Source organism: Cyprinodon variegatus, unplaced genomic scaffold (assembly GCF_000732505.1).
Source record: "Cyprinodon variegatus isolate N-32 unplaced genomic scaffold, C_variegatus-1.0 Scaffold220, whole genome shotgun sequence".
Lineage (NCBI taxonomy): Eukaryota > Metazoa > Chordata > Actinopteri > Cyprinodontiformes > Cyprinodontidae > Cyprinodon > Cyprinodon variegatus.
Window position 1 is genome coordinate 328,065 of NW_015150673.1, and position 25,489 is coordinate 353,553.

The 25,489-nt window shown below is 37.8% G+C and overlaps 2 protein-coding genes across 5 annotated transcripts in view; one reads left to right on the plus strand and one right to left on the minus strand.

Moving 5' to 3' along the window:
• Positions 1 to 1,751, plus strand: part of adcy7 (adenylate cyclase 7) — a 77,715-nt gene extending 75,964 nt beyond the window's left edge. For 2 of the 4 annotated variants that reach the window (XM_015380711.1, XM_015380712.1), the window contains exon 28: positions 571 to 1,749. In XM_015380711.1, coding sequence (XP_015236197.1) covers positions 571 to 717 — 147 coding nt within the window. In that variant the 3' untranslated portion in view covers positions 718 to 1,749. Of the gene's footprint in view, positions 1 to 570 lie in introns of all 4 variants that reach the window. The other 2 variants (XM_015380714.1, XM_015380715.1) reach the window with 2 other exon arrangements.
• Positions 1,752 to 1,807: 56 nt separating this feature from the next.
• Positions 1,808 to 19,914, minus strand: brd7 (bromodomain containing 7). Its single transcript, XM_015380716.1, has 17 exons — positions 19,866 to 19,914; positions 19,324 to 19,517; positions 16,690 to 16,783; positions 16,543 to 16,600; positions 16,242 to 16,386; positions 15,403 to 15,513; positions 13,013 to 13,182; positions 12,240 to 12,354; positions 11,962 to 12,037; positions 9,807 to 9,914; positions 9,592 to 9,727; positions 7,986 to 8,097; positions 7,835 to 7,882; positions 7,041 to 7,122; positions 3,367 to 3,510; positions 2,920 to 3,060; positions 1,808 to 1,990 (listed from the first exon to the last, which is right to left on the minus strand). The coding sequence occupies exons 1-17, from the start codon at positions 19,912 to 19,914 to the stop codon at positions 1,917 to 1,919; spliced, it is 1,857 nt and encodes a 618-aa protein (XP_015236202.1). The 3' UTR covers positions 1,808 to 1,916.
• Between the last annotated feature and the right edge of the window lie 5,575 nt (positions 19,915 to 25,489).

Below are 25,489 nucleotides of genomic sequence, written 5' to 3' on the forward strand. Positions count from 1 at the left end.
GGTTTACGATTTAAAGTAATGCGACAAACCATAATATAAATGTTTAAACTCTTTTTCTGAACATTAAACTGTTGTTTTTTTTAGCAGAAAGCATGTAAAACCCTGTTTTCTAATATAATTAATGTTTGACTGGGGTGAATTACCTCCAGGGAAAATATATACCTTTTATTGTATATTAACCTAAAAACCATAAAGGTCTCTGCAGATTAATAGAACATTAAAACAAATATTTTGTATAAAAAGAATGCTCATTTTAAAGAAACTTTAACACTCCATGTCTGCTCCATTTTAGTTTAAAATGTGATTTTTCTTTATTCAGTAAAGTTACTCACAGCAGATAGGTAAGAGTAGCGAGACATCATATAATGGTGCAGTAAAACTACTAACAGTAAATGTTATAACTCTTTAGAACCCACCACTTCAGTAAAGTATAATAAAAGAAAGTGGGTGCATTTTCCAGAACCTTTATAACGTGGGTAGATTTAAGTAGGAAAAATAAAGAATGCAAGATTAAGTGTAATCTATATAAAACCCCACTGAACTCCAGCTGTGGTTCTATTCCTCCTTCAGGTAACAGAGGAAACCACTGAAGTGCTGCAGAAGCTGGGCTACTCCTGCGAATGCCGAGGACTCATCAGCGTCAAAGGGAAAGGGGAGCTGAAAACCTTCTTTGTGTGCACGGACACGAGCAAACAGCAAGGCATGGGGCTGAGCTGAGGCCGGGCCGCAGCCAACAGAGCTGGATAGACTCAGATACGCCAGCTGAAGAGGTTACAGACTCCCGCACGTCACAAACGTCAGCCTGGATGTTAATGCGTGTTCCTGCTGACAGAAAAAACAAACAAAATGGCACCTTTCCTGCTTCAGTATGTGGTGGATACAAGTGGGACCATTTAGTTAGATCAGAAGATCTATCAGAAGACCATCTTTTTTTTTTCTATTTACAATAAAAACATTAATGTCATGTACTTTTCTACTTTTTATTTGTTTCTAATCGAATGTGATAAAAAAAAATAATGTATTAATGTCAGTTTATTCTTGCAGATCCTGTTAGATATTAAGTTTAACCAGAAAGCACTAAATGAAAGGATGCTTTATGGGAGTAAACTGTGTTTATCTAATTAGCCAAGACACGACTTTTGCTGTGAATTTCAAAATTCAAATTCAGTCAGTCCTTTATCTCTGTTAGTTTGCCTATTTAAAAGAAAAGGAATAGTTCTGCCTAATAAACAGGTATTCTGAATGAACCGCTCACCTCATATTCAGGTATTGAAGGCAGCTCTCCTGCCTGGTTTAAGCTTCAATCTTCTCACCTTTCTAAACAGACCTTTAAGTTTAGGTACAATTCTTTATGGTCACATTCCCTGGTTCCTGCTGTGCAGTTTGACCACTTTAACAGCTTACATGTTTCAGAGGAGCAATGCTGAATTTCCTTCATTACTCTTGTTTATTCCAACCCAGTTCAGAAAATGTATATATATTCTGCTGCCTTTTGGTTTCCTAATGTGCAGCAAGGTGGGAAATGTTCTGCATTTCCTCAGCTGTGCAAGCGAACCACCTCCCTGCTGTGATTTTAGTTGATTTTTCTGGCCACCATAACACTGTTGGTGCCTCTGAATCCGTCTCGTGGCCTTGTCGTCTCAAACCAACATCTCGACTGTAATTGCTGTTGCATAATGTTGTATTGGCCTTTCTGTGAACAAATGTGACATTGACTTTTTGTACAGTGACAGAATGTAATAAATGTTTTCGTTAAGTCTGCAGTTTGACATTTATAGTTCATATTAGACAGAGACGGAGGTTTAGATGAAAAAGAAAAAACTGTTTATTGATTGAAATGCAAACAAGAGTCAGACAAAAAGCACCTTTTGTACAAAACTTAAGTTAATAAACTGAGTGAGGCTGGCTGGTTTTTGTCATTTCACTGTAACAAGTGGAACCACATCCGGAAAGGTTGACGAGGTCTCCATCGGTTCACTCGTCTCATGAACTGAAGGAAGAAAAAATCCTTTTATTATGGCCAGAACAATAATTCTGCAGAAACAAGATTCAATATATTTTATGTCAAAATCTGCATCATTTTCAGTCTTTAAAGAATACGTTATAATAAATTTCTCATGAAAGAATTCAGATCATACATCTCTGCTGCAGGCAGGGTTTAAATATGGATCCTGGAAAAACGGAAAGACTGACAGGAAAGATTGAAGGAAGACAGATCAGTAGGAAAGGAAGACAGTAACTAGGAAATGATGTAAGAATGGATACAGAGAGGAAAGGAAGGACATCAGGGGATCAGAAAATAAAGGAAGGACACAAGGAAAGAGTTTGGGAAGGTAGGAGACAAAGGTAAAATCATAAAGGAAAAAAATCTGAGGAGAAAATAAAAAAGACATGTTATGGAAATATTAGGAAGGAATGAATAAAAGGAACAACAAAGGGGAGGAAAGGTGTATGACAGAGGGAATAAAAAGGGAGACTAATGCCATCAAAAATGAAGGGAAATGAGGAAGGAAAAGGACCCAAGGAAAGAAGAAACAACAAAAAAAAACACTTTCCTACCACTTCTAATCCTATTTACAACATAAGGCTGTAATGCTGTGAAATCTCTGTTGATATGTGTTATATGGTCCTGTTTCTGTTACTTTTCAATCATGTTGGAGAAAACAAAGATGGAAGTACAGAAGAAAGAAAGCAAACAGGAGGAAGAACGCCTTTAGGGGATGTTTAATAGGAACAAATGTATGGAAATAAAACTGTTCCTTGATATTTAAACTTTGTCAGAATCAGAAATACTTTAATAATCCCAGAGGGAAATTACTTCGGTTTGGATCCAGATCTCAGAAACAGTAAAACAACCAAAACTGATCAAGAGGATCCCTGAAGTTATGACTAGAGTTGGGGTGATAGATGCTGGTTTACCTGTTGTGAGGTCTATGAGGGGTTCTGGGAGCTCTGGAGGCACAGTGATGCCCATGGCCTTCCTGATGCCGTAGACGCTGCTAACATCACATGGCGCCACCTGACCGGTCAGCTCGGTCAGGTTTCCTGTAACCTTTTCAGCTGTGCAGGAAAAAAACAAGAAGGCAGACAGCAGGGGATTAAAAACAGCCTAGAGCAGATACAGTCAGTCAGAATTCTTTTTTTATTATAAGCTAAACGCTGAATACGGGGGATGTTTTCCCTGAAAAGGCCACATGGTATGAAACACATCAAAGGGAAACATCTCATATCCCTGGGAAATGGGGCCCCATATCACTTTGTTACACCTGTGTTAGGGGAGGAGGTAAACGAAGGGTTGGAGGTCTGCAGCTGGTGGCGAGACCCGCGTGGAGGAACAAAGGGGCCCATGCAGCCAGAGGCTCTTACCCAGCTCCAGCTCCTTGGCAGTCGGGGCCAGCAGGCAGATCATATTAGGCGGCTGCTTGGCACTTAGGCGCTCCCTCTGTGCTTCCTGCAGGCTGCGCAGCAGCTTTGTAGTCTCGTCCAACTTCTGCTGGAAGTGCAGGGCATCTGTAACAGATAGGAGAGGGTCAATATGCCCACTGTGTTAGCGCTTCCTCTCAGCTCCTCCTGTTACGCTTTGGGTAACACCCCCACCCACAGCTTAACTTCACTCAACACAATGCAGGGTCCATTATTTTAATTTATTTACACTCATTGCATTAATGTAAATAGTAAAAGCTGTACTTCAAATAAAGATGTGATGCCTGATTGAGATTCTGGCGATCTGAGAAAAAGACTCTTCCTACTCCTAAAGCATTTTCTCATATCATCAACGCAGCTGGGATGAGGAAGCTTGTCAGGAGGATGGAAGGAGCTAATCCTGAAAGAAATCCAGTTAGAGGCGCCTCGCAGTAACAGGTTGAACTGATCAGACTGAGCTCCAATAAAACAGCTCAGATCAAAGCAGGTGGATTTATTGGAATCATCCAGTTAAACAAGTGATCAAAAATAATTGGATTTATTTTTAATCTGAGCAGAAAAAAAAAGATTTCCTGCCAATAGAATGAGAATATTTGCCCTTAAAATAAGGTAATTAGATATTATGCGCTTGAAATAATTCTTGTGAAATAAGAATAAACCAGCTTACTCACCTAAAGTCAATATATATAAAAAAAAAAAAACAACAAAAAAATATATTCCATTTTTTGCAGTATAGACCTAAATTCTTCTCACAGATCAACTTTATTTATACTGAAATCAAATTCAGAGGATTCCTTTTAATGATTTGGCTGAAATAAAATGGCTGCCCTTGATTTATTTATGGGTATTTAATAGGGATGCACGATATAATCGGCCCCCTATCGGTATCGGCCTTAAAACTGAATATCGGACATCGGCCACCCCACCGATATTTAACCCGATATTTGATCAGCTTCTGAGTTTCTAAAGTCTAAAAAAAATATATAAAATACTACTTTTTCTTCTTCCTCAAAAAATTCTTTTTACAGACTTAAAAACTTCTAAAGACGAGGGAAAAAATATTGATCCATTAAAATATCTCAATATCTTCATATGCTGATATATTGCCATTTAAAAACACCATATCAATCTCTTTTACTAATGAAATATTGCTATATGTCATCGTTATGCTACGAAATCCCCCGAAAATTCACCAAATGTTGCCATATTTTTATATGTTGATATATTGACGCGGTATCGATCTATTTTACTAACAAAATCTCACAAGAATTTGCAAAATATCACGAGAGTTTGTAACAGAACGATGAAATTTCACGAGATTTTGAAAGTAAAATAGATCGATACCGCGTTTTTAAAAATCAATTTGATATCAGCATCTGAAAATATATTTGAGTATATTATTTTTCAAAGTGTCAGAAATGGATAACAAAACTGCTATTTTCAATGACTACTTATTTTTGTCCAGCTTTAACATCGGTATCGATATCGGTTATCGGCTACATGAGTTTTAAAATATCGGCATATCGGATATCGGCCAAAATCCCAATATCCTGCATCCCTGGTATTTAAGTAAATGGGGTTAAATACAGATGCACAACACGTGTAGACATTTAAAGGTGTAGTAGGAGATCTTTTCTGACGCATTTTTTACCATGTGGCTTGAATATCTCCCCACAGCCGTGAAATAGAAGGTCTGGAGGTGAAAAAAAAAAAAGGCCCCCGCTACAGTGTGAAATAGATGAGTAACGCCCACCAATCACAAACTCGGTCCGTGGTCCATTATTGGCTCCTTAACTCAGTCACGCTACCTAAGTCAAAGCCATGTATATCTTAACATTCTGTCAGATTAGCTCTATACGGTACATATTGTGATTCCCGTGTGTTTTTTGTTAGTTATGACATCACGATTAGCCAGCAACTACCCAGCTGGACACCTACAAAGCAAGGAATTTTTAAGCCGCCTCCACCTCCACCCCTGTCCACTATTCTGTACTCACTCTCCGGCTCTGATAAGTAAGTACCGTATGTTCAAGTAGCCAATGCTGTCAATGTAATGCTTTAGCCACTGTTATGTTGTCGTTAGCTCGTGTCACAAGCACTCAGCGTCGGATTGTTTGTTCTCGATCTCGGAAACATCCAAACACCTAGACCAGGGGTCGGCAACTCAAACTGCTCAAAGAGCCATATTGGACCAAAAAACAAAAAATAATCTGTCTGGAGCCGCAAAAATGTAAAAGCCTTATTATAAGGCTCGTATAGCAACACAGGCTCTAAGCGTATTATCCCACTATAGAAAAGGAGTATATGGGCTTAAATATATAAGCATTCACGATTAAATGTTTATCCTGAAGCAAATGTCACATAGTAGCCTGAGGTGACGGAGGAACAGTGAACGCTCCCATCGCGCACCGCTTCACCGAGCGCCGCTTCACCACCTTCACTGCATGGTTTTTCTTGCAGTGATGAAATTATAGAAACACAATAAAGAAATCTTTCTATGGTGGACGTGTTTCTGTTGGGAGGAGTTTATTGAGTCATGAGGAACCAAGCAGGAAGTGACATCAGAGCTGTGCTCTCTAACCCCGAAATCCCACATCCTCCGTCACCATCGTTCCTTGGTCTGATTAATATTTTTAGGATTTGGGGAAAAAATGGAAGAAAGTTCAGATACCTGCATCAAAGCGCTACCTGTTTGATCTGTGGATGGTTTTCCATTCTTGCAACAAAACTAGCAGCAGTAGTGGAGTCTGGAAATGCAATCCACTTCTTAAATCTATCTTTGCGCTCCTCTAATTTATCCTGCAATCGCACCTTTTCTCTCACCCCCAGCTTGGTGGTGGGCTGCAGATTTAGCCTTCCCTGGAAATGCCTTTCCAAATTTTTCTTTTTCTTTTTTGAAAACCTCTCATTACAAAGCAAAAACACAGGCAATCCTTCTGCACTGATAATGAAAGCAAATGATTCGGTCTATTTGAATCCTTATTTCTTATCAACTATTTTCCTTTTTCCCCTTTGGGATCCATTGTCCGAGACACACCCACCACTTTGTTTGCCTGGCACCGCTCCACGGTGGTTCCAAGTTATGACCACTGATCTCTATGGCTATGACGCCAATTATTGTTTAAATTTATTTATAATACAAATGTTTACAGCATTGGAAAACATTAATTAATTTTTGTTTGACCTCCTGCACACCATACTAAAACAAACAAAAAAATGTTAAGTTTTTCATAAAATTTTTGAAAAAGCTCCAGAACTCCTTTGCCGCAGGTTGCCGACCCCTGACCTTTTTTTTTAGGTGTGGTCTGAAGAGAGAGGCATGGTTATGTATGTTCAAATATATAGCTTGCTGGAACCGTTTTTTCCAAGATCTCCTTCAGCACTTTAATCGGTGAGCAAACAGAAGAACAAAATCTCCCATTTCCGTTCCATATAATACTGCTCTGGATCTTCTGCATTAAAATCCTAATAAACAATAAAACCTTTGTCATTGTGGTTTAAAATATATATTAAAAAAGATTTAAGAGCTTTACATGTAGAACTGTGGGTTTGGTTGTGATAATGGATTGTGTGACTCCAGTAGGTTGTTAGTTTGAAGCTAAAGCTCAGGACATTACCCCCAGAGAGTTCCTCAGCCTCATCCAAGCCTGCAGCCGAACACAGGAAGTCCAGCTTGGAGGACGGGTTGGCCTCAGCTACCTATGAGACAGAGGAGGAAGAAGATGCTTGGTCAGATTAGGAAACGCATTCCACTCCGAACAGGTGATGTCCCGAGGGAACATTGAAGCCTTTTAAAGCTTTTTTTTTTTGTGGGAGGATTGATTCTTCTCTGATCCAATAAAAATCAAAACTAATCAAAAGCTGCAGCGACAGAGCAGAGCGGGGGATGAGTGCAAACTGGAGGGCAGCCAAGAACAGCACAGAGAGTGGCTCTGTGTCTGACAGAGGGGCCACAGCTTTGGTTTCCTCTGCTCCTCTTGGAGCTCGGCAGCCAGCGGGGCTCGGTACGCTGAAGGAAAACACATCCCGCCCGCCCCCTCCGAGTTTTTCACTGTAAGCCAGGAGCTCTAGAAGGGAAATGTTCTTTCCATGTGTGGATGGATGGCAGCTGACGACGGGCCCCTGCTGTGTTGACACAGCTGGTTGGTGCAGAAAGCATCAGCGGAGGCCATCTATAACACAAATTAAATGAAGGCTCCTCATATGGGGTGTGATGCAGGCACACGTGACGGGCTTTCCGCTGAGCGGCAGCCCGGCAGGAGCTGATGAAGCTGAGTGGCTCCGGTTTTGTGTTACATGGCACATGCTGATTCTAGTCATTCTACACTTAATGTCCATTTCCATTTCTCCTGCTGAGATAAAAACACGCCTAGAAGAAGAGGAAGCTCAAATATTAGTGACAAACTCTCACCTCCATCTCATTCTTTGCCTCTTGAGCGTTTCCAGGCTGCTCTGACTCCTGGATTAGAACAAATAACAGAAAAATAACATTTTTATACAAAACAAACCAAATTACGGGATCATCTTTCTTAGTGAAGCTGATGTGACAGTGGTGCACTTACAGGCTCCGTCTCCTTTAGGCGTCTAGAATGCTCTCCGTTGGTCATTGCATCCAGAAGACTGTCGCCCATTTTGTACACATACTCATCAGCTTTAGCTAAGAACTCCGACAAGCTGCAAAACAAACACAAACATCCTTTAAACAACAGTTTGCCTGTTTTTTTTTCAATCTACCACACATTAACTAGTCTGTGATTCATTTGCCGGTTGGCATTAGCAGGAAGTTGATTTCAACACCTCTTCCAAGAAAATCAAATCCTCTGCACAGGATTTTACGGACAGGTGAGAACATGCTGCTAACTCATCACATACGTTGCAGCTCATCAGTTTTCCAAGAAAAGAACAAAGTCTTCCAGGAGGCGACAGATTCAGACGGAGCGACAATGACAGCATAAAGCCGTAAGGTGAACGTGCAAAAACCCAGCAGGTAAAAAAGATGACTCTTAAATCCTCCCCACAATCAAACATCACTTATTTTACTGATTCCTTTGCCTTTTCATCGAACATTTAGGTCATTAATCAGCACTTTAAGCAATAGACCAACACAGGGTCATCAAAACTTTTTATATTTGATGAAAATGGAATGCAGAGCAAAAAAAAGATGCTAAAAAACAAGTGTTTTAAGACTGGAGAACCTTTGGAGACTACAACAAGTTTTGCTTTTAAAAAAGACTGGAAAGATGGGCCATCTGTTTTACGAAAGTTCTCTCTACAGTTAGCCTAACGCTGAGCATCATTGCTAAGATGACAGCCTCCAAATTGGACTTTTTGGAACTATGGAAACAGGAAGTGATGTAAGAACATATCAGCTCGCAGCGAGACATCCTGGTGGCAGCTGCATGCGGTTGGTACTCTCCTTCAACCATGTACAAAAAAAAAAGCTTGTGAGCTAATGAAACGATAGATGGAAGTAAATACAACTGAATCCAAGAAGATTCTATTAAAGGCAACAACTGTCGAATGTCAGATGTGATTTCTGTTTTAACTGCAGCCTGAATTCTGTATGAAAAATACTATAAAAAAGAAAATCCTTAATCCTCCTCCCTCTGAAACAGCTGCTCCTCTTTAACTGATCAGGTGACCTGCCGGGTTAATACGAGGTCAGATTTCTGGGCCACAGAGCCGTCAGTATGTCCGCGTTTCCCCGACATCAGACCGATGAAATGTTTGAACATCTTTTAACAGGACGTGGCGTGGAAACAGAAAACTAACGAGCCTTAAAAGTATTGCATTACTGCTGGGATATCAGCTGGACGGTAAAAGCCAGACACAGAACCACCGGCTCCCCTGTGATGCCTTCAAGTCCAGCAGTCTGTCTGGGGATGCATTTCGAAGCAAACAGTCCGAGGTGAAAGAGCCAGACAGCTTGGACATGTGGATTATAAATGACGCATCTCTGACACACATTCAGGGACAACAAAAGCTCCCGTTTGTGTTTTCTTCCACATGTCACAGAGCAGAGCGTCAGGGTGTGGCTGTATCTGCAACTGCTCTCTAGTCTGAATAAAATAAGTGAAAACAAGGGAACATCTGGACAGTAATCTGATAGGAATGCCTTTGATGACTTTTCCCATAAATCCCGGTGCCTCTGTGGTCAGACTGTCATACCTGTTTGAGCCCTGCAGGCTGGACTCCTCTCCGTAGAACGAGTACATGAGGTCAGAGTCGTCCTTGCTGATGTTGGAGAAGCTGGAGTCGTACGCAGGTGCGTAGGAAGTGAACGGGCCGTAGCTCAGGTAGGACACTGAGGAGAGTTTAAGAAATGTTATTTGTTGGCAGCTCTGCCATTAGACCGAGGAAGGAAGCTGGTGCAGCTCAGGTACCTGGAGTAACCCTGTTCCTTCTGTCCTCCCTGAAGCTCTGCAGGCTGTTCACACCGTTCTGAAGCCGATTGGACATCATGACAAGTTTCACGGGACAGTATCCAGCATCTGAGCGGAAGACAGTTTAAGATTGCTTTATCGTTCAGACGTCTGGATTAATGGGCTCCAAACACCAAACAGTCAAATATCAGACACCTTATTCAAGCAAATATAGGCCAAGATCCTTAAAACAAAGCTTTTTGCTTGTTGCAGTATTACAATTTCTAAAATAAAGTAAAAAAAAATCATACAATCAAATTATTCAGCTGGGGAAAATAAAGCTAAATTGAATTAAATGACAGTGGACTTAACCGTTCCAATCTACATTCCTAATACTCTGTACCGACCCTCTGACATTTCACCCAGCTGCTGTGTAAAAGCTCCTGTCATGGGAACAGTGATGATAAAAAAGTGACTTTTGTTTCCTGAAATCCCTCCTGAACAACACCTTCAGCATCTTCTGTTGCCATGGAGACAACGTGACACCTTTCTTTGCTGCTGCATCTAACACTTCGCTTTGCAGATTTTTTTAAATCTTCCCTCCCCTAATCTATCCAACATCTTTATTCTGCCCGTTTCCTGATTTACCCAATTTCAGGAAAAAACATTATTTACCATATATTTATAGTTTAGGTAAATATAGCCATGGATAAATGAATATAGGTTTCAAGAACTCTGATTAGTTTGGATAAAAAGTTGCTCAGCTAACATTTCTTTTAAGTTACCGCTATCTGTGCTTTGAAGGTTTTAATTCAAAACATTTATTTGAAACTGCACTTATTTTAAATTTCCCCTTAAAATGTACAAATGTGCCCAAAACATCTACAACTACCAACAACTATTTCTTTCATTTTAATCCTTCTATGATGTCAAAATTGAGTCAAAAGGTCACACAAGTAATAAATACTAATGTTAGAAGTTTTATTTAAAACACATGCATGTAAACTACTCCCTGCACATTTTTTACTTTCTGTGTGAGCAGATTTAATACCAAGCAGCCATGAATATATCAAAGCATGAGTTCATGCTCCTTCTTTGTGCTCATGTCTTGTTTTTTTTGTTTTTAATGAGCCTGTAGATTCTCTCCTGCTTGGTTGTAAATCTCTTTTTGTGCGCTCATTTGAAATGTTTAAAGATGTTAATGTTCTGTTTACATAATCAAAGATGAGTGGAGTAAGACAAATATAATTTCCCCCTAACATAATGGGTGTTAATAGTGGGTGTGGTCTTAAATACTTCTTTACATGTGAAATTAATTGTATGCATTCCTCTATGTATAACTGTGCATGTAACAAACTGATGAATCCATCTCAAAAACATTATTATTATTACTTGATAGGTAGAAGCACAGAGCATGATGTGATTTTTAAGATCTGTTGTATATTTTTATGCAGTTTAGTACAATTTCCTAATGTCTATGGCAATGCTAGCATTAGCTGCTAACTTCCATCAAAGTTTTTAAGTCCTGCCTCTTCTGCTTTCTTTATAGTTGCAGCTAGTAATGTTAGCAAAGCATTTTTAGGAGTTATTAAAAGAGTTAAATGCAAACTTCAAATCCAGCAGTTATCCCTGCCTTTTTATAAACACAACGCTGAACATTAAATGAAAGAAATGCTTAACCGTAGCAGCAAAGTGATTAGAACTGTAAATATCTGCGTTCAGCTACAAACCAGAGTTCATTCAAGCCTCAATGTCCTGAATACAAACAGAGAAGCTAACGCTAACTTAGCTCATACCAAGTTCAAAATGAACCATTTTAGAGCATATTTCTGTTCCGGCCAAAATAATTTTATTCAATGAACTATTGTGAACTTACAGCTATTAGCCTGAAAATGCTTTGCTAATTTTATTAGCCGCAAACTATGAAGAGAGCAGTACTCTCTCAAGAGGTGGTAGTTCATGAAAAGTGGCCAATCACAGTTAGTTTATTTCCTAGAGTAGGTCAACACATGAGTAGGAGAGAATCTAAATTTATGCTTGTGACATATTTGGGGCCTTTTGTTTTTTAAATATTTAAAATGAATGTGGAGAACAGTTAGCTTGCGTGTATTTACTAATATTATTATTATTATACATGTGAGGTTTTGGCAGAACTCATAACCATGAACGTTTGTACCTCCGGGTGACGGATCGGCCGGGTTAAGAACGGCCAGAGTGGTAGAGCCATCGTCTTTCCGCCTCGCAAACTCCAGCTATAAGACAAGATAAATGACCAGTTCAACAACAACAGGAGTATTTCTAACAACATATGTGCACTTTCACAGGAATGAAAACATTGATGTTTGCCAAACTGAAAGCTATTAAATTAGGATTTTTTCAAGTCAGTTGAAGAACTGAGCCTTTTTAAAGGGACATAAATTCAATAAAGAAATGCAGTGAATTCCTGCTTCCTACATCAGACTCCACCATCCTGTTCGACAGCTTTCCTCCAGACTCATCGATGACCTTGCGGATTTCCTCCAGCTCTTTCTCTGCTTTTGCCGCTTCGTCCTTGGAGTCTTTGTCCTGCCTGCAAACAAATTTACAATAAAAAAAACAAGAATGAGACACTTTGACCATGAAACAGAATACACCTTTATCTATCTTTTGCAATAGCAGCAAAATACATGCAAAAAATAAAAAGGAAGGAAGTTCATGTAACCAAGTGCAAAATATTAAGCTTTTATTCCACAATTTATCTATTTGAAAAGAGTCCCTCAACATCAACGTCATCCAGCTGCCACTTTCTTTTACAGCGCGTGTTGGTCATGGTCAGCGATCATGTAACTAGCATTTTTAATCCTGTTTTTTCAGCTGGAAACAAACCGATGGAAAAGATGTACAGTGACGGGAGGAAACAGGTCCTAGCTTGCCGTCAGACATTCCTCACATTCTCAGCCTCCTGCTCCGCAGTAAAAAAAAAACAAAAAAACATGCAACATATGGGAGAGTCAAGGATTGGAGCGCTCTGCAGCGACCATGTGGGAAATGTTCTCCTAAACACACTGTGAACATGCTGTTTCTGACTAGACTTCTCAGCTTTGCAGGGATCTGTGAAAGCTGGTGATATTCCTCCCTCTCAAATCGGATGTAGCTTTTAAAGAGCCCTGTGAGTATTTTAAAGGTTTAATGTGTTTATAACAAAGTCCCAGGTATCAGTGGAATGTCTGATGCAAAAATTGAAGCACCTTGGAGTGCTGGGTGTCTGGGAGCGCTCACTGCTCGCCGCAGACGGGTCTCCCTCTTTGTTCTGGACCGAGCTGGTGACTCCTTGATCCTCGGACTTCACAGGCTGTTTGGCAAAGGGGCCAAGACCAGACATGAAATCTATGCTCTGCTTCAGACTGTCCAGCCTTTCCTAATGGAAAAAAAAAATTAATAAATTAGTAACATTGACGAAAAAAAAAAAACGAAGAAGAAAAAAAACCTGCCTTTGCTTTATGTCCCAGCCCAGTTAGTCAGCATGTCACCTAGCACCTCTAAGGCTCACTAATTACCCATTTAATTAACTAAGGAGAGCTGAATTAGGGCAACATTTAACACAGGCAGGACACCAGCTCTTGAGGGCTTCTGAAGATATCTAGTGCCCCCTTGTGTTAGATCATTTTAATAACAAGTCTCAATGCCTTAAAGGAATAGTACACCCAAAACATGATTAGCCTTCATTTTCTACTCACCCCCATGCTGAACAACACTCTGGAGTACTTTTTTGATATCTCAAATGCATCTGGAGATCTGGGAGGCTTCTTGCTGTCTGCTGACATTCAAATAATGGAGGTGCCCAGCGCCCCAGGCAGAAAGGTCCATAAAAGTCTGCCGGCTTCCGTAGCGTCGTGAACGCGCATGTGCGCGCTTTCAGGAAATCCTATACACTACTGTTTAGGCTCTAAAAACATTCTAAACGACTTCGTTTCGAGTAAATTCTGGACGCTACCCACTCAGGACACTTGGAATACATTGGACGAGCAGTATGGAGGAATATTGACACGTTTTTTGTGGACTTTTATGGACCTTTCTGCCTCGGGCGCCATAGACCTCCATTATTTGAATGTCAGCAGACAGCAAGAAGCCTCCCAGATCTCCAGATGCATTTGAGATATCAAAAAAGTACTCCAGAGTGTTGTTCAGCATGGGGGTGAGTAGAAAATGAAGGCTAATCATGTTTTGGGTGTACTATTCCTTTAATAAAGACAAGCAAATTTATTTCAAATTATTAACCTTTATCTTTTACTTCCTCTATTTTCAAAAACATTAAGATAAATTATTTGTTAGATCAGTATATCAATAAAAATAACATTTTATGTCCCGCTTAACCACTTATTGACTATGCAGTAGTCAATATGGGTTTCATAATCATTCCACTTTAACTGCCTGGTTTGAAAATATAAATAATAAAAATGTTGTGATACTGTTGATCACAATGTATTTCGTAAAAATTTCAATAAATATTCTAATAATATTCTAATAAGATCTCACACATCACTGGGTCTCTAGTTTTTTTAGAGGACAGAAACTGCAAAGAATAACAATGTCAGATCTGCCTTCGTTTATATAAATTGTAAAGAACCAAGAAATGAGAAATCGGACCAAAAGCTCTATACATACTTCACCTCAAAGAGGCATTCAAATAAAACCTGAATATTTAGATTCTTTGTAATGTATGGCTTGCTCCTTCTCTGATACTTGTTTTGATGTTGATGGGTGACGTAGATGAATGTGGAGGAATGTCTGCCTATTTCATGTGTTACACTTTTCAATGATTGAAAGTGAAAGAGGAAAAGTACATCAAAGCCATCAGGAGCAGCTTTCTGAAAGCGAAGGAAGGAGGAGGAGGAAAAACAGCTCAAAGCAGAGGTATGTAGACTATATAGAAACTAAACATATATACAGCAACAGCAATGTTGCTGTTGCTGTATATATGTAGTACAACATACTGTATTGCAGCTGTTGATCCGAAAACTCAAAAGATGTCTAATTATTAAAGTATCGCAAAACTTTTGCCAATTAAATTGACTTTTGAATAGCATCCACAGAGACATCAACTTGGGCACAAAAGAACATGTGATGGATGTTGATAGGATAATGATTAAGCATGTGAGATAGATCAAATTGATGGGTGTTACTCTTTATGTATCATAAACTGGAAACCACATCTCAGCAATTTAAAGATGTAAAATAGTTTGAAAACTATAGATCTGATTCCTTACTGCAGTTTCACAGCATAATATGCAGACGGAGTGAACCATCTGACTTTTGGATCGTTTAACATCTTTCCAAACATGTTTTTTACTTATCCAGAATAGCTTCATTATGACATCACCAAGTTTTTTTTTTATTATTATTATTGATGGTTTTGTGTGAAAATTTGCTGCGTTTGCTGGGATGTTTTTTTTTTTCTTATTGCATAAATAAAAACTAAGCTCGACTGTTGAACCAAAGGCACAGTGTTTCACCATCTCTCCGCTCAGACAGTTTAAGGGGTGTGCCTTTTCTGCCTGTATAACTTTGGATTTAAAGCAGATGACCAAGAATGTTCTGTAATTCTAGGAGAAAAAGTTCTTAAAAACCAGATTCATACCTGGTTAAGGATCTTCATTCCAGAGTGTAACAGTTTTCGAGCTGCTTTATGGTAGATTGTCTCAGGTTTGTTGTAAATCATGGCATTCTCACACATGATTCTGAAATCCACCTGCGGCAAAAACATAACCGATCTCAACCATTAGAAAACATATGAGCAGCATCTGAGAATGAAAACATTTAAGCTATGTGGTCAGAAACATTACAAATATTTCCCACCCCTGAAACCTCTTCCCATTTTCCCAGAGTTACAACCACAGCCTTTAATGAATATGAATAAGTGTCCAAAAAAAAAAACACAAAAACCTAAAGGCCTTAAGCCATTTTAAAACTTCCCACCAAAACCGTGTAAATAACTTCTCGGGTTGGCGGAGGGGAAGAAATTCCTTTTTGGACTACCTGCAACACATGATGTGATGCAGTAAAATAACTAAACCCACCATCACCACAATGGGATAGAGTGGTGGCGGTGTCATGATGTGGGATTGATCTATTTTCTCAAAGAGGACAGTAAAGCTGGTAAGATCTTAAGAAAAGATTAATAAAGCGTATAAAGTGCAGGCATGGAAGAAAACCTATTTGAGGCTGAACAGAAGTAAAACTAAGGCAGAGGGAACGACGCCAAACTAACAACCAAAGCTACAGCCAGCTAAGATCAAAGCCTATTCATGACATGTATAAAAAAAGAGTCTAAAACCAAATGTATATAACACATAAATAAACGTGTTGGTCGATTAAAAACATAAATAAATTAAGGTCTGTGGTGGAGGTTAAAGTAAAGAACAATAAGTCCATCTAGTGGAGCTGTAGGTGTCATCTCTAATTTCCCCATAAACTCACTTTGAGTTCATCCAACGAGTGGTAACACTCTTTCTTGACTTTGTCCTTCATACTACTGAAGTCCATCGGGCGTTTGATGATTGAAGAGTAGCCAGGGGCAATGAGATCAGTAACCGGAAATGCAAAGAATGCATTGGGGTCTTTCCTGCAGCAGAAAGAGATTTTAAACCAATCATCCACCAAAACAGAAAGATACAAACAGAGAGGGTAATGATTAGTGAGATTGTCAACTAAAAAGAAGGAAGATGACATCTACATGTGCAATAAGTAAAGACCCCATCAAGGGTAACAAGCTCAGCACCTTTGAAGCTGCCTGATGAGCTGGTTCAATGCTTCCTGCAGAGGTGTCTGCTCCCTTTCTGCACATATAAATGTAAAAAAAAAAGGAAATACTTGAAATCTTTGTAAATAGTACTTGAAAGAAAAGTGTAGACATTTGGAGACTAACCTTCCCGTTTATCCAGTTCTGAGCGAATAGGTGTTCTGCTTCGCTCTCTATCCTCTTCTCCATCTGCATCATGTCCTTTCTTCTTTTTAGTCATCTAACATGAACAAAGACAACATCCACCTTCAGATCAATAAGTCTTTGCAAAATATATCTGAAAGTGACACAACTTGTTTGTTTTTCTAGCAAACTGAGCCGCCTCTGTTTGATCTTTTGTTCAATAATGACTAAAAAAGAACTCTCTGAGAGAGCAGGCTTCCACCAAGTACCGGTAGCTAATTTCACCCTTCATGTTGTAACTTCCATCTTAAATTAATACCTGTATTCACAGACTCTTTCAAAATATTCCTGGATCCAGATGGTGATCGGGATCATCTCCAAAATTCAATCATCTGTTGTCAAAACATGCACCTTCTCTGAAAATTTCAGCTAATTTCATCCACAACTTTTTTGAAAACAGACAAACAAATCAATGCAGATGACAACATTATCTTCCTGGTGGAGGCAATAATAATTTCATGTGTGTTATTTTGTTCCTAAATCTTTCAATTTTGTTTTTGTTGATTTACTTTTTGTGGAATAACCAAACTTCTAATCTTTTGATGCCAGAGTGAAAATTCAATTAAGCCTTGTGATATTGGGAAACAAAAAGTATTGATTCAACAAACTGGGCCTGAATTAGTAGGTCTTGGACACACTTAAGAAGCATTTTTTATTTTTTGCTTCAGACATGGTATAGAGGAAAATCTAAAAGCTGAATTGTCTCAGGAATCCATACTGTCAGGATGAAATGGGACAGAATTTTATTTTAAAAAGGAATAATAGCAGTCTGTTTTTTGTCTGCTGCTCTTTAAAACAGAAAATTATATACGGTTTATTATACAATAACAAAAGTGATCCTCCTTTCCAAATTGTCGATTATTAATTAACTGTGAGTCATCAGCTACCTAATATTTATGCTCAACATCTAAAAGAAAGTAATCTTTTTGTTACCAACTTTTCAGTTTTTAATGTAAACTGAGAGACATATATTACCTCAGAAAACAGCCTTTAAAACACATCAACTTCTGTTTCTCTATATTCTCAAGTCAACTCATTACTAATCTAAAGGGTTGTCAACTCTCACCCATTGGGTGTGAGACTCACCCATCTCAATGTCTTCACACACTCTCAATCCATATTCCCAATTTCTTACACTAATATTTGACAGATATTAAAACTCAACTCTGTTCCCCTTACTTATGTATAAAAATACGATGGTGATCAAAATCCAGTCTGTATTTTTAATGCAATATTAGCGCCAACAAACAAGGACTAGCCAGGTTTAAATTCAGTCCATATTCCCACCTATTCACTGCGTTAGATATTGAAGAAAAACAGTTGTTACGAGGTATGTCTTTTTAATTTTTATCTTATCTAATCTGGACTGGGATAATTATCTTTGTAAATTATTGAAGATTTTAAGCAATCTAGTACTTGAGTAAATATAAATGAAAAAATACAGCAGCTGGCTTAAACTACTGATGTGGAGACACATTGTAGGATCACATCCAATATTTTTTTTTCTCTTTACCTGGTGCTTTTTTAGTCCCAGTTTTAGTCCATGTTTTGCTCACAAGTTAAATAATTATTGCTCAGTCTAGTTTAATAATCTCCCGTTGGAATTTAGTAGTAATTAAACCAAAACAAATCTTTTAATTCTTAAAGCAGTCAAGTTTGTCTTTCAAACACATAGGAGCTCCACAAAAAAGAAAAAAAGAAAAACATTGCATTTTATTTTTCAAAAGATCAGCCACCCAAGAAAAGACCAACTACATTCAGAGAGGATGTGCAGAACAACTAATTTATCCTGGATAAACCATAGGGATGTTCTTCTTTTATTATTACTTATCTTATTCATTTATCTTTACTTTGGTCCATTAAATATGTTCAACTTAATTTCCATCACATTTACCTAACTGAAAAATAAAAAGAGAAGTGCTGTCTCCTGTCATGGTGTGTTTTTATAAAATCTACAGCCTCCTTGAAGGTCTGATTTTTTTTTTTTGCTGTTTTGTCAAATGTAAGATTTAATGTAACTAATAATATAATGAATGAAGCTTTTTAATCCTTAGCCAATTACAAAATATTCATACACAGTGCAGTTTGCATAGGTTTCGACTGCACTGGTTCCTGTATTAGTACCAGTAATCCAGTATTAGCTTATTAGTTCCCCATTGTTTAATTTACTTGAACTGCAGAGAATAATTAATAAACAAATTCTTAGTTTATAGTACATTTAAGATGCAAGTATTTTAGAAGGAGCAATTCTGCTTTGCTTCAATTCTCTAAAAATCACCAGAATGTAGAAAATAATGTTAATTATGAGAAATGTTTTTCAGCATAATTACAGATCACTTATTGTTACTCCGTAACATTTACTGTGCTATGAAAAATTCCACATTTGTTTCGGTTAATTCCTCTGAAAATCTCCAACCTATAGCTGCACCTATCCCCATAGCCTTTTGATCTAACCCTGACAGGGTTTCCTGTCCAAACTAGTTCAAAATCTCATCCCAAGGTTTGCTGAAAAGTTGGTAGCCTTGAATCTATAATGTAAAAGAGTTGGTTTTGACAGTCTCCCCTTGGTGTTTCTACCTTTTTCTTTCCTTTGTCTTCCTCAGGAGAGCCAAAACTCCTTTCTTTATCCTTCTTCTTTTTCTTCTTCTTGTCTTTGGGTTTGTCGCTGTCTCCGGGTTGCTCCTCATAAAAAGCGTCCAGACTGGAACTTCCCGTCGTCACTTCGTTCCCGGACACCTTCAGCACCAGTTTTAGAGGCCTGTCTACGTATTCTGCAGTAATTGAGCCAATAAAATAGACATTATGTTTCAAAGAAGAAACAATGGCGTTATGACAACACAGCTGACATCTCAGGGATATCATGAACTTTTACTAATCATGTTATGGATACTGCAGCTTCAATTAAAGCCTTATATCACTAAAACTGTTTATAAACACAGATTCATGCAGGAAATAGTCCCATAAATAGGGTTTGTATTTAACGTAGCTTGTAAATAGCCGAGATAACGCTATGACGGAGCTATAATTGCTTTAAAACAATTACATTAATACACGTAGACAAAAAAAGAAACGAGAAAAGACAACTGAATAAAAGAGTCAAATATGTATTCTAAAATTACCTTCATATCCATGTTTTTCGGACTTATGCTTTTTGTGCTTCTTGCCCATTGTTTGTATATTAGCCACCGGCTGCTAACCCCTTTCAGACCAGTGTGTTAGCGGAAGCTTGGGATTACAGTGAAGAGTCTTACAGCGCCACCCGCTGGAAAGGAGGGGAACGTCCGGCAACATGGAGCATTTATAGCAGCCAGTAGAGGGCGCTTTAAGCATGTTTTTAAAGTTACCAGACTTCACTTATCTCCCAAATAACAACTTAACATGAAATCCGTGACATGCGTGGAATCTCTTCACTGTGAATAATGACTGGTGATTTCTCTTCCCTTCAGAGGGAAATTTGCACCAAGGCTATACACTATAAGCCACAGGTACACAGGAACTTGCAAACATAGTCTTAGAATAACACAAATGCAGCATTTATAAAGGGGTGGCAAAAATAAAATAAATTAAAAAATGTTAAAACGCAGTCAAAACACACAGCAGAAGGCCTGTGCTCTGGTCGGCTTTGAGAGCATAGCCATATGTGGCCATAAACCTACTTATTAAACAGTCTATCCCCACTTTCAAATCTAGTTGTTTTATTAGCTGTTTACATTCTAGAAGTAGGACTACACTTAATCAATTTTTCCTCTAAATTCTGGTTTTTAGTTTGTACTTCTTTTGAATTTCATACTTGCCTTACAGGAAAATGTGGTGAAAAAAATGCCTAATAAATTTCAAAGTTTCCTATATGGGTAACCTAAAGCTAAGTGGTGTCAAAAGTACACACATTTGTTACTTAAGTAGAAGTATAGATACTGCAATTTAAAAACACTCTGGTAAAAGTTGAAGTATCAAATTGACCTCTTTACTCAAGTAAAAGTGAAAAAGTATGTGCTCCAAAAACTACTTAGTATAAGTATAAAAGTATAAAGTAACCTTTAATAAAAACAGCCAGATTCCACTATATGAATTGAAAGCAAAATTTTTCAACTATTTTGAAAAATTCTTTGAGATAGGACCAAGGATGAGGGAGGACTTGTTGGTCTCCATCTCCCAATACGCTCTTGTTTGTGTCCGACCTTTCAGACATTTCAGCATCTTTTTCTGAATCCAACATTGTAGCATGGCATAGATAATTCGCATTTGCAGTTTGAAGAACACCTGCTTGCTTCTGATGATTTCCTTTAGCTAACCAATGAGTGTTTGCGTTCTATGACTCATCCAATCACACTAGTTTTCACTAGATGTGGATGGAGCCAATGATCTGCATTTTATGGCGCACAGGCGGTGAAATAAATATTTATAAACATTAAACCGAAGCCCAGAGTAACGAGTAAGGTTTGTTTTAAAAATGTAAGGAATAGAAAGTACAGATACTTGTATGAAAACATGAGTACACTTCAGAAGTAGGAAGAAAAAATAAGTAATTGAGTAAAGTATAGATACCTAAAAAGTGTACTTAAGCATATTAACAAAGTATTCGTACTTTGTTACTTGAATCCTCTGCTAAAGCTTTAGAGCAGGGGTCTTCAACGTTTTCCAGGCCAAGGACCTCTAAACTGATGGCGAGATGGAGTGGGGACCCCCTAATATTGTATGAAATTGTGTTTTTTCAAACTGGTCCTATAGTCACTCCATAAAGTATTTCTGATTCCTGGTTGATGGGACAGGTGTTGTGAATGAAACGGTGCCCAGCTTGAAAGAGCTCCTGTGTGTCGCTGAATGTGTGCATTGATGACTGAAAGACATCTTCTGCCTCCATTTATCTGTTTACTACAGTGTGTTGAATTCATGTTAATGTGGATTTAAAGATATTTCAATTAGGGGAAAAAATAGCATGAGGGAATATAAAAAAAAAAAACTTTCGCGACCCCCATGCAGTACTTTCGTTGAGTCCATCTACACTGTTCCAACAGGAACGAGCACAACATCCATATTTTCTAAATAAAGACTAACTATACTTTCCTGCAGCCTTTTGATTACAAATAGATGCACATTTAAACATCCATGCTCTCCAAATAAAAGGTATAGTGGACTAAATGTCTGGGGCAAACATCTTTTCCATTGCCATTATATACCTGCTTTTATCAAAAATTGTTTTGATTACCATTAATATTACATCTACTGATATCTACATTAAATTGATTTTTAAGTTATTATTAAAGTGTTATTTATCTATGAATTCACTGAAAACTCCTTATTGACTTGCAGAGACACATAATTTTCTCTTCACCACATATAACACAAATTAGGGTGTTAAAAGAGCATGAATTCTGTATATAGCAATGTTAATGTTAGTATTTTGATGTGCATAATTAACCAAAGTATTTTAGTTGTTAAGTAACTATTAATATATGAAAAATTAAAATGTTTAATGAGTTTAATCATTCCTCTTGATAGTATTACTGCTGCTATTGTCTGTATTAGAGGGTGAAAAAATGGTAGGGGTGGCCATGGCCACCCTTGGCCCCCATCTTGCTCCGTCCCTGGGTTGCGGACCCCCTGTTGAAGACCTCTGATTTAGAGGATACCATTATAGTACAGGTTTTCTAAAATAAAAAATAAACCTCAAAAGAGCCAAGGGATATCCCAGACAAAGCCCATAGAAGTGTAAAAGATGAACTATAAATTAAAGAACAGTTGTGGAGGATTTTTCCAATCTCACCATCAAAATAAAAACATTTTGCTGGTCTGCGCTTCCATTTTAGTTAAAGGTTAGGTTTAGTAATAAAGTGATGGTGATTGGTAATGTTTACTTTTAGGGTTATTGTCAGGGATAGAGCATAGAAAGTGCTGAAAATGACAACATGAAAATCAGTGGAGGTCAATGGAAATCAATGCATGGTCTCATTACATATAGCAAGATGAGAATGCATGTGAGTGTCTTTGTATGGGGTGTTCGGTTGGAGCAACTTTTTATTAATGAAGGTAATGTTAGTGCATTGATAAATAATACCTCATGTTTATTTTAAAAACATTAAATGAGCCTTTGTTCAAACAAGAAATTCAACATAAAAAGACGGAATAAAAAAACAGTATCAGCAAGTTCTAAATCATTGAGTCAAACAATCAACTGGTTTTCCTTAGATAGAAAACTTTGAATCAGTTTGATCTAGTTGAATTGCCTCTGTAAAATGCCTTGAGATGACATATGTTCTGAATTGGTGCCATATAAATAAACTGAAGTGGGTTCAATTATAAATGAAGGAAATGTCCTGAGAATCTCTCAGCTCAAACATGAGCTCATTTCCATATTTCCTTATACAAAACAAGGTGTAAAAACCTTTATAAACTCGTCTTCTTTTCATTTGAACATCTGCCTTCCTGCTCTTGAAAATGTCCAAAACATTTTAGGACTGCAGACCAGGTGTTAAATCTTCTTCAGACGGCCATCCTCTAATGTTCTTGGAAAAAAAGGCAAACATATACTTATATCAGTAGCCTTTTTTATAGCTTTTAGTTGCAAATAAATTCAGCGGAACATGGTTAAATTAACCAGTGCAATCTCCAGCTGCAGACAAATGTCACACTGTTAGATTTGTGGTTTGCAGGACTCCATGGAGCGTGGAGCTTCATTGCCTGTCTGCCTGCCTTGCAGAGCTGTTATGCTCAGTTAAATCGGCACATATTGTACTGGCTGATGAGTGACAGATGTTTTATTCATGGAGGAAAGATAGTGTACATTCTTTGAAGCACATTCCAGGTTTTCATGAAGAGGGTAAAGGATGGGGGCAGACAGTTTGAAAGGAAAGAAGACTGACTGAATTTGCCATTTCAGCCAATTGTGCCTGCAGATGAAAAGGTGATCCTGACAGTCTGTTGATGTTTGAGTCTCATAACTTGGCAAACCTGTGCCCAGCAAATAATGTCTTGATCTGTGTCATGAAGTGCTAGCATCATAGTGCATTCCTGACGCGCACCTATGATATCTCTCTGGTTCTATGATGTGCAGGTACCAAAACAGGAAGAGCAAATGTGGTGCAGTGCAGTTCTTAGCCCTTTTACCTTTTCATATTTTGTCATATGTCAACCACTGTACAAACCGTACCTTTTAATCTATCTTTATGTTATAAACCAAGGCAAAGTAGGACATGATTTGAAATAGGAAAAAATTATATAAGTTCTAAAGAATGTTTTTTTTTCAAAAAAATAAAAATGATGTGCAATACCATCAAAGTCTCTTTTTTTAATACATTTTTATTTCAGTTTTTGCAGCTTACCTATATGTATACATACAAGCCCACATTTAGTTTGCTGTTCTTCACTTACAATATACTAAATACATTTTTGAAGAAATATGCATCGGGTTAAACTTACAAGAACAGTATGTTAAATTATTAAAACATTAAAAATGAGTAACATACAAACATAAATATATTTTGTAAATAATAAGCAGTGCAAATAGAGAAAGATGATTGAATTAAAAAAATATAATAATAATAATTAAAAATATATAAATAAAGAAAAGGTAGACGTGTAAAATATATAAGAAAACAGAAGAAAAAAATAACTGCATTAGTTTGGTTATGGCCGGTTTCCACCTATTAACAAATATGTCCTTTTTTGAAGCCTCAGGCAATAAGTAACTTGTTTCATATGATAGATTTCCCAACCTTTTCAATCCACATTTTGAACATTGGCGGGTCAGGCTATTTTTTTCCTCTTCCAGTAATGTCATTTGGTAATAATCCAAGCACTACTGCCTCGGGATCTTTGTTAAAAGTTTTCTGAAATAACTTGTCCCAGATTTTTCTCAATTCAGGGCATGTCCAAAATATATGAGTAAGGTTACCAATGTGTGACCCACAACTTCTCCAGCATTTATCTGAGTGTATGGTTCCCATTTTGGATATGAATCCTGGTGTCCTAAAGATTTTTTTACCGTCCACCTGATATTTCGCCTTGTATTACAATTAGTGACTTGATGCGCATCAGTGCATATTTCCACCCACCTGTCTTGCTGTATATCTATGTTCATTTCACTTTTCCATTTTTCTTTGGTCTGTTGAGTTAGGTTGGGATCCATATCAATAAATAATTTGTAAAGATGGCTGATCATTTTCTTCTTCCCACTACCTGTTTGCGGTTTTATTAAGAATTCTTCAATTTAGGTGGGCTCTGGGATTTTAGTCCACTCTCTATGTTTTCTTTAAAAAGTCCCTAATTGTAAATACCTGAATAAATCTCTTAATTGTTCAAATGATCTAAAGCTCCGATCTTTGTGAAATTAGTGTAGGTTTTAAGGCCGTGATTAGTCCATCTGTGACGGGACAAAACCATTTATAAGACCAATATTGGTTAATGCTGAAATTGCTTTAGGGAACCCATAGATTATCTTTATTTTCCTCCAAATCTTCAGTGAGGTCCTAGTCTATTCACTCATCTGGATCTCCCCAATCCAGACATCTAGAAATAGCAGAGTCTGTAAGGGCCATTTGCATGTGCCTTTCTCAACATCAAAGTCTTTTTAAGAAGGATTTAAAATCCTCCTTCTCACATATGAAAACCCTAAATACCTTTGTCCATCTAATACCATAGATCTGATAGTTCCTTAAGTTCTTTTTACAACACTTCACACTTAGGGCCGGATTTATCAAGATCCAATTTTGCGTGCAGTAATTTGCGCTCGCAAACTGGAATTTTG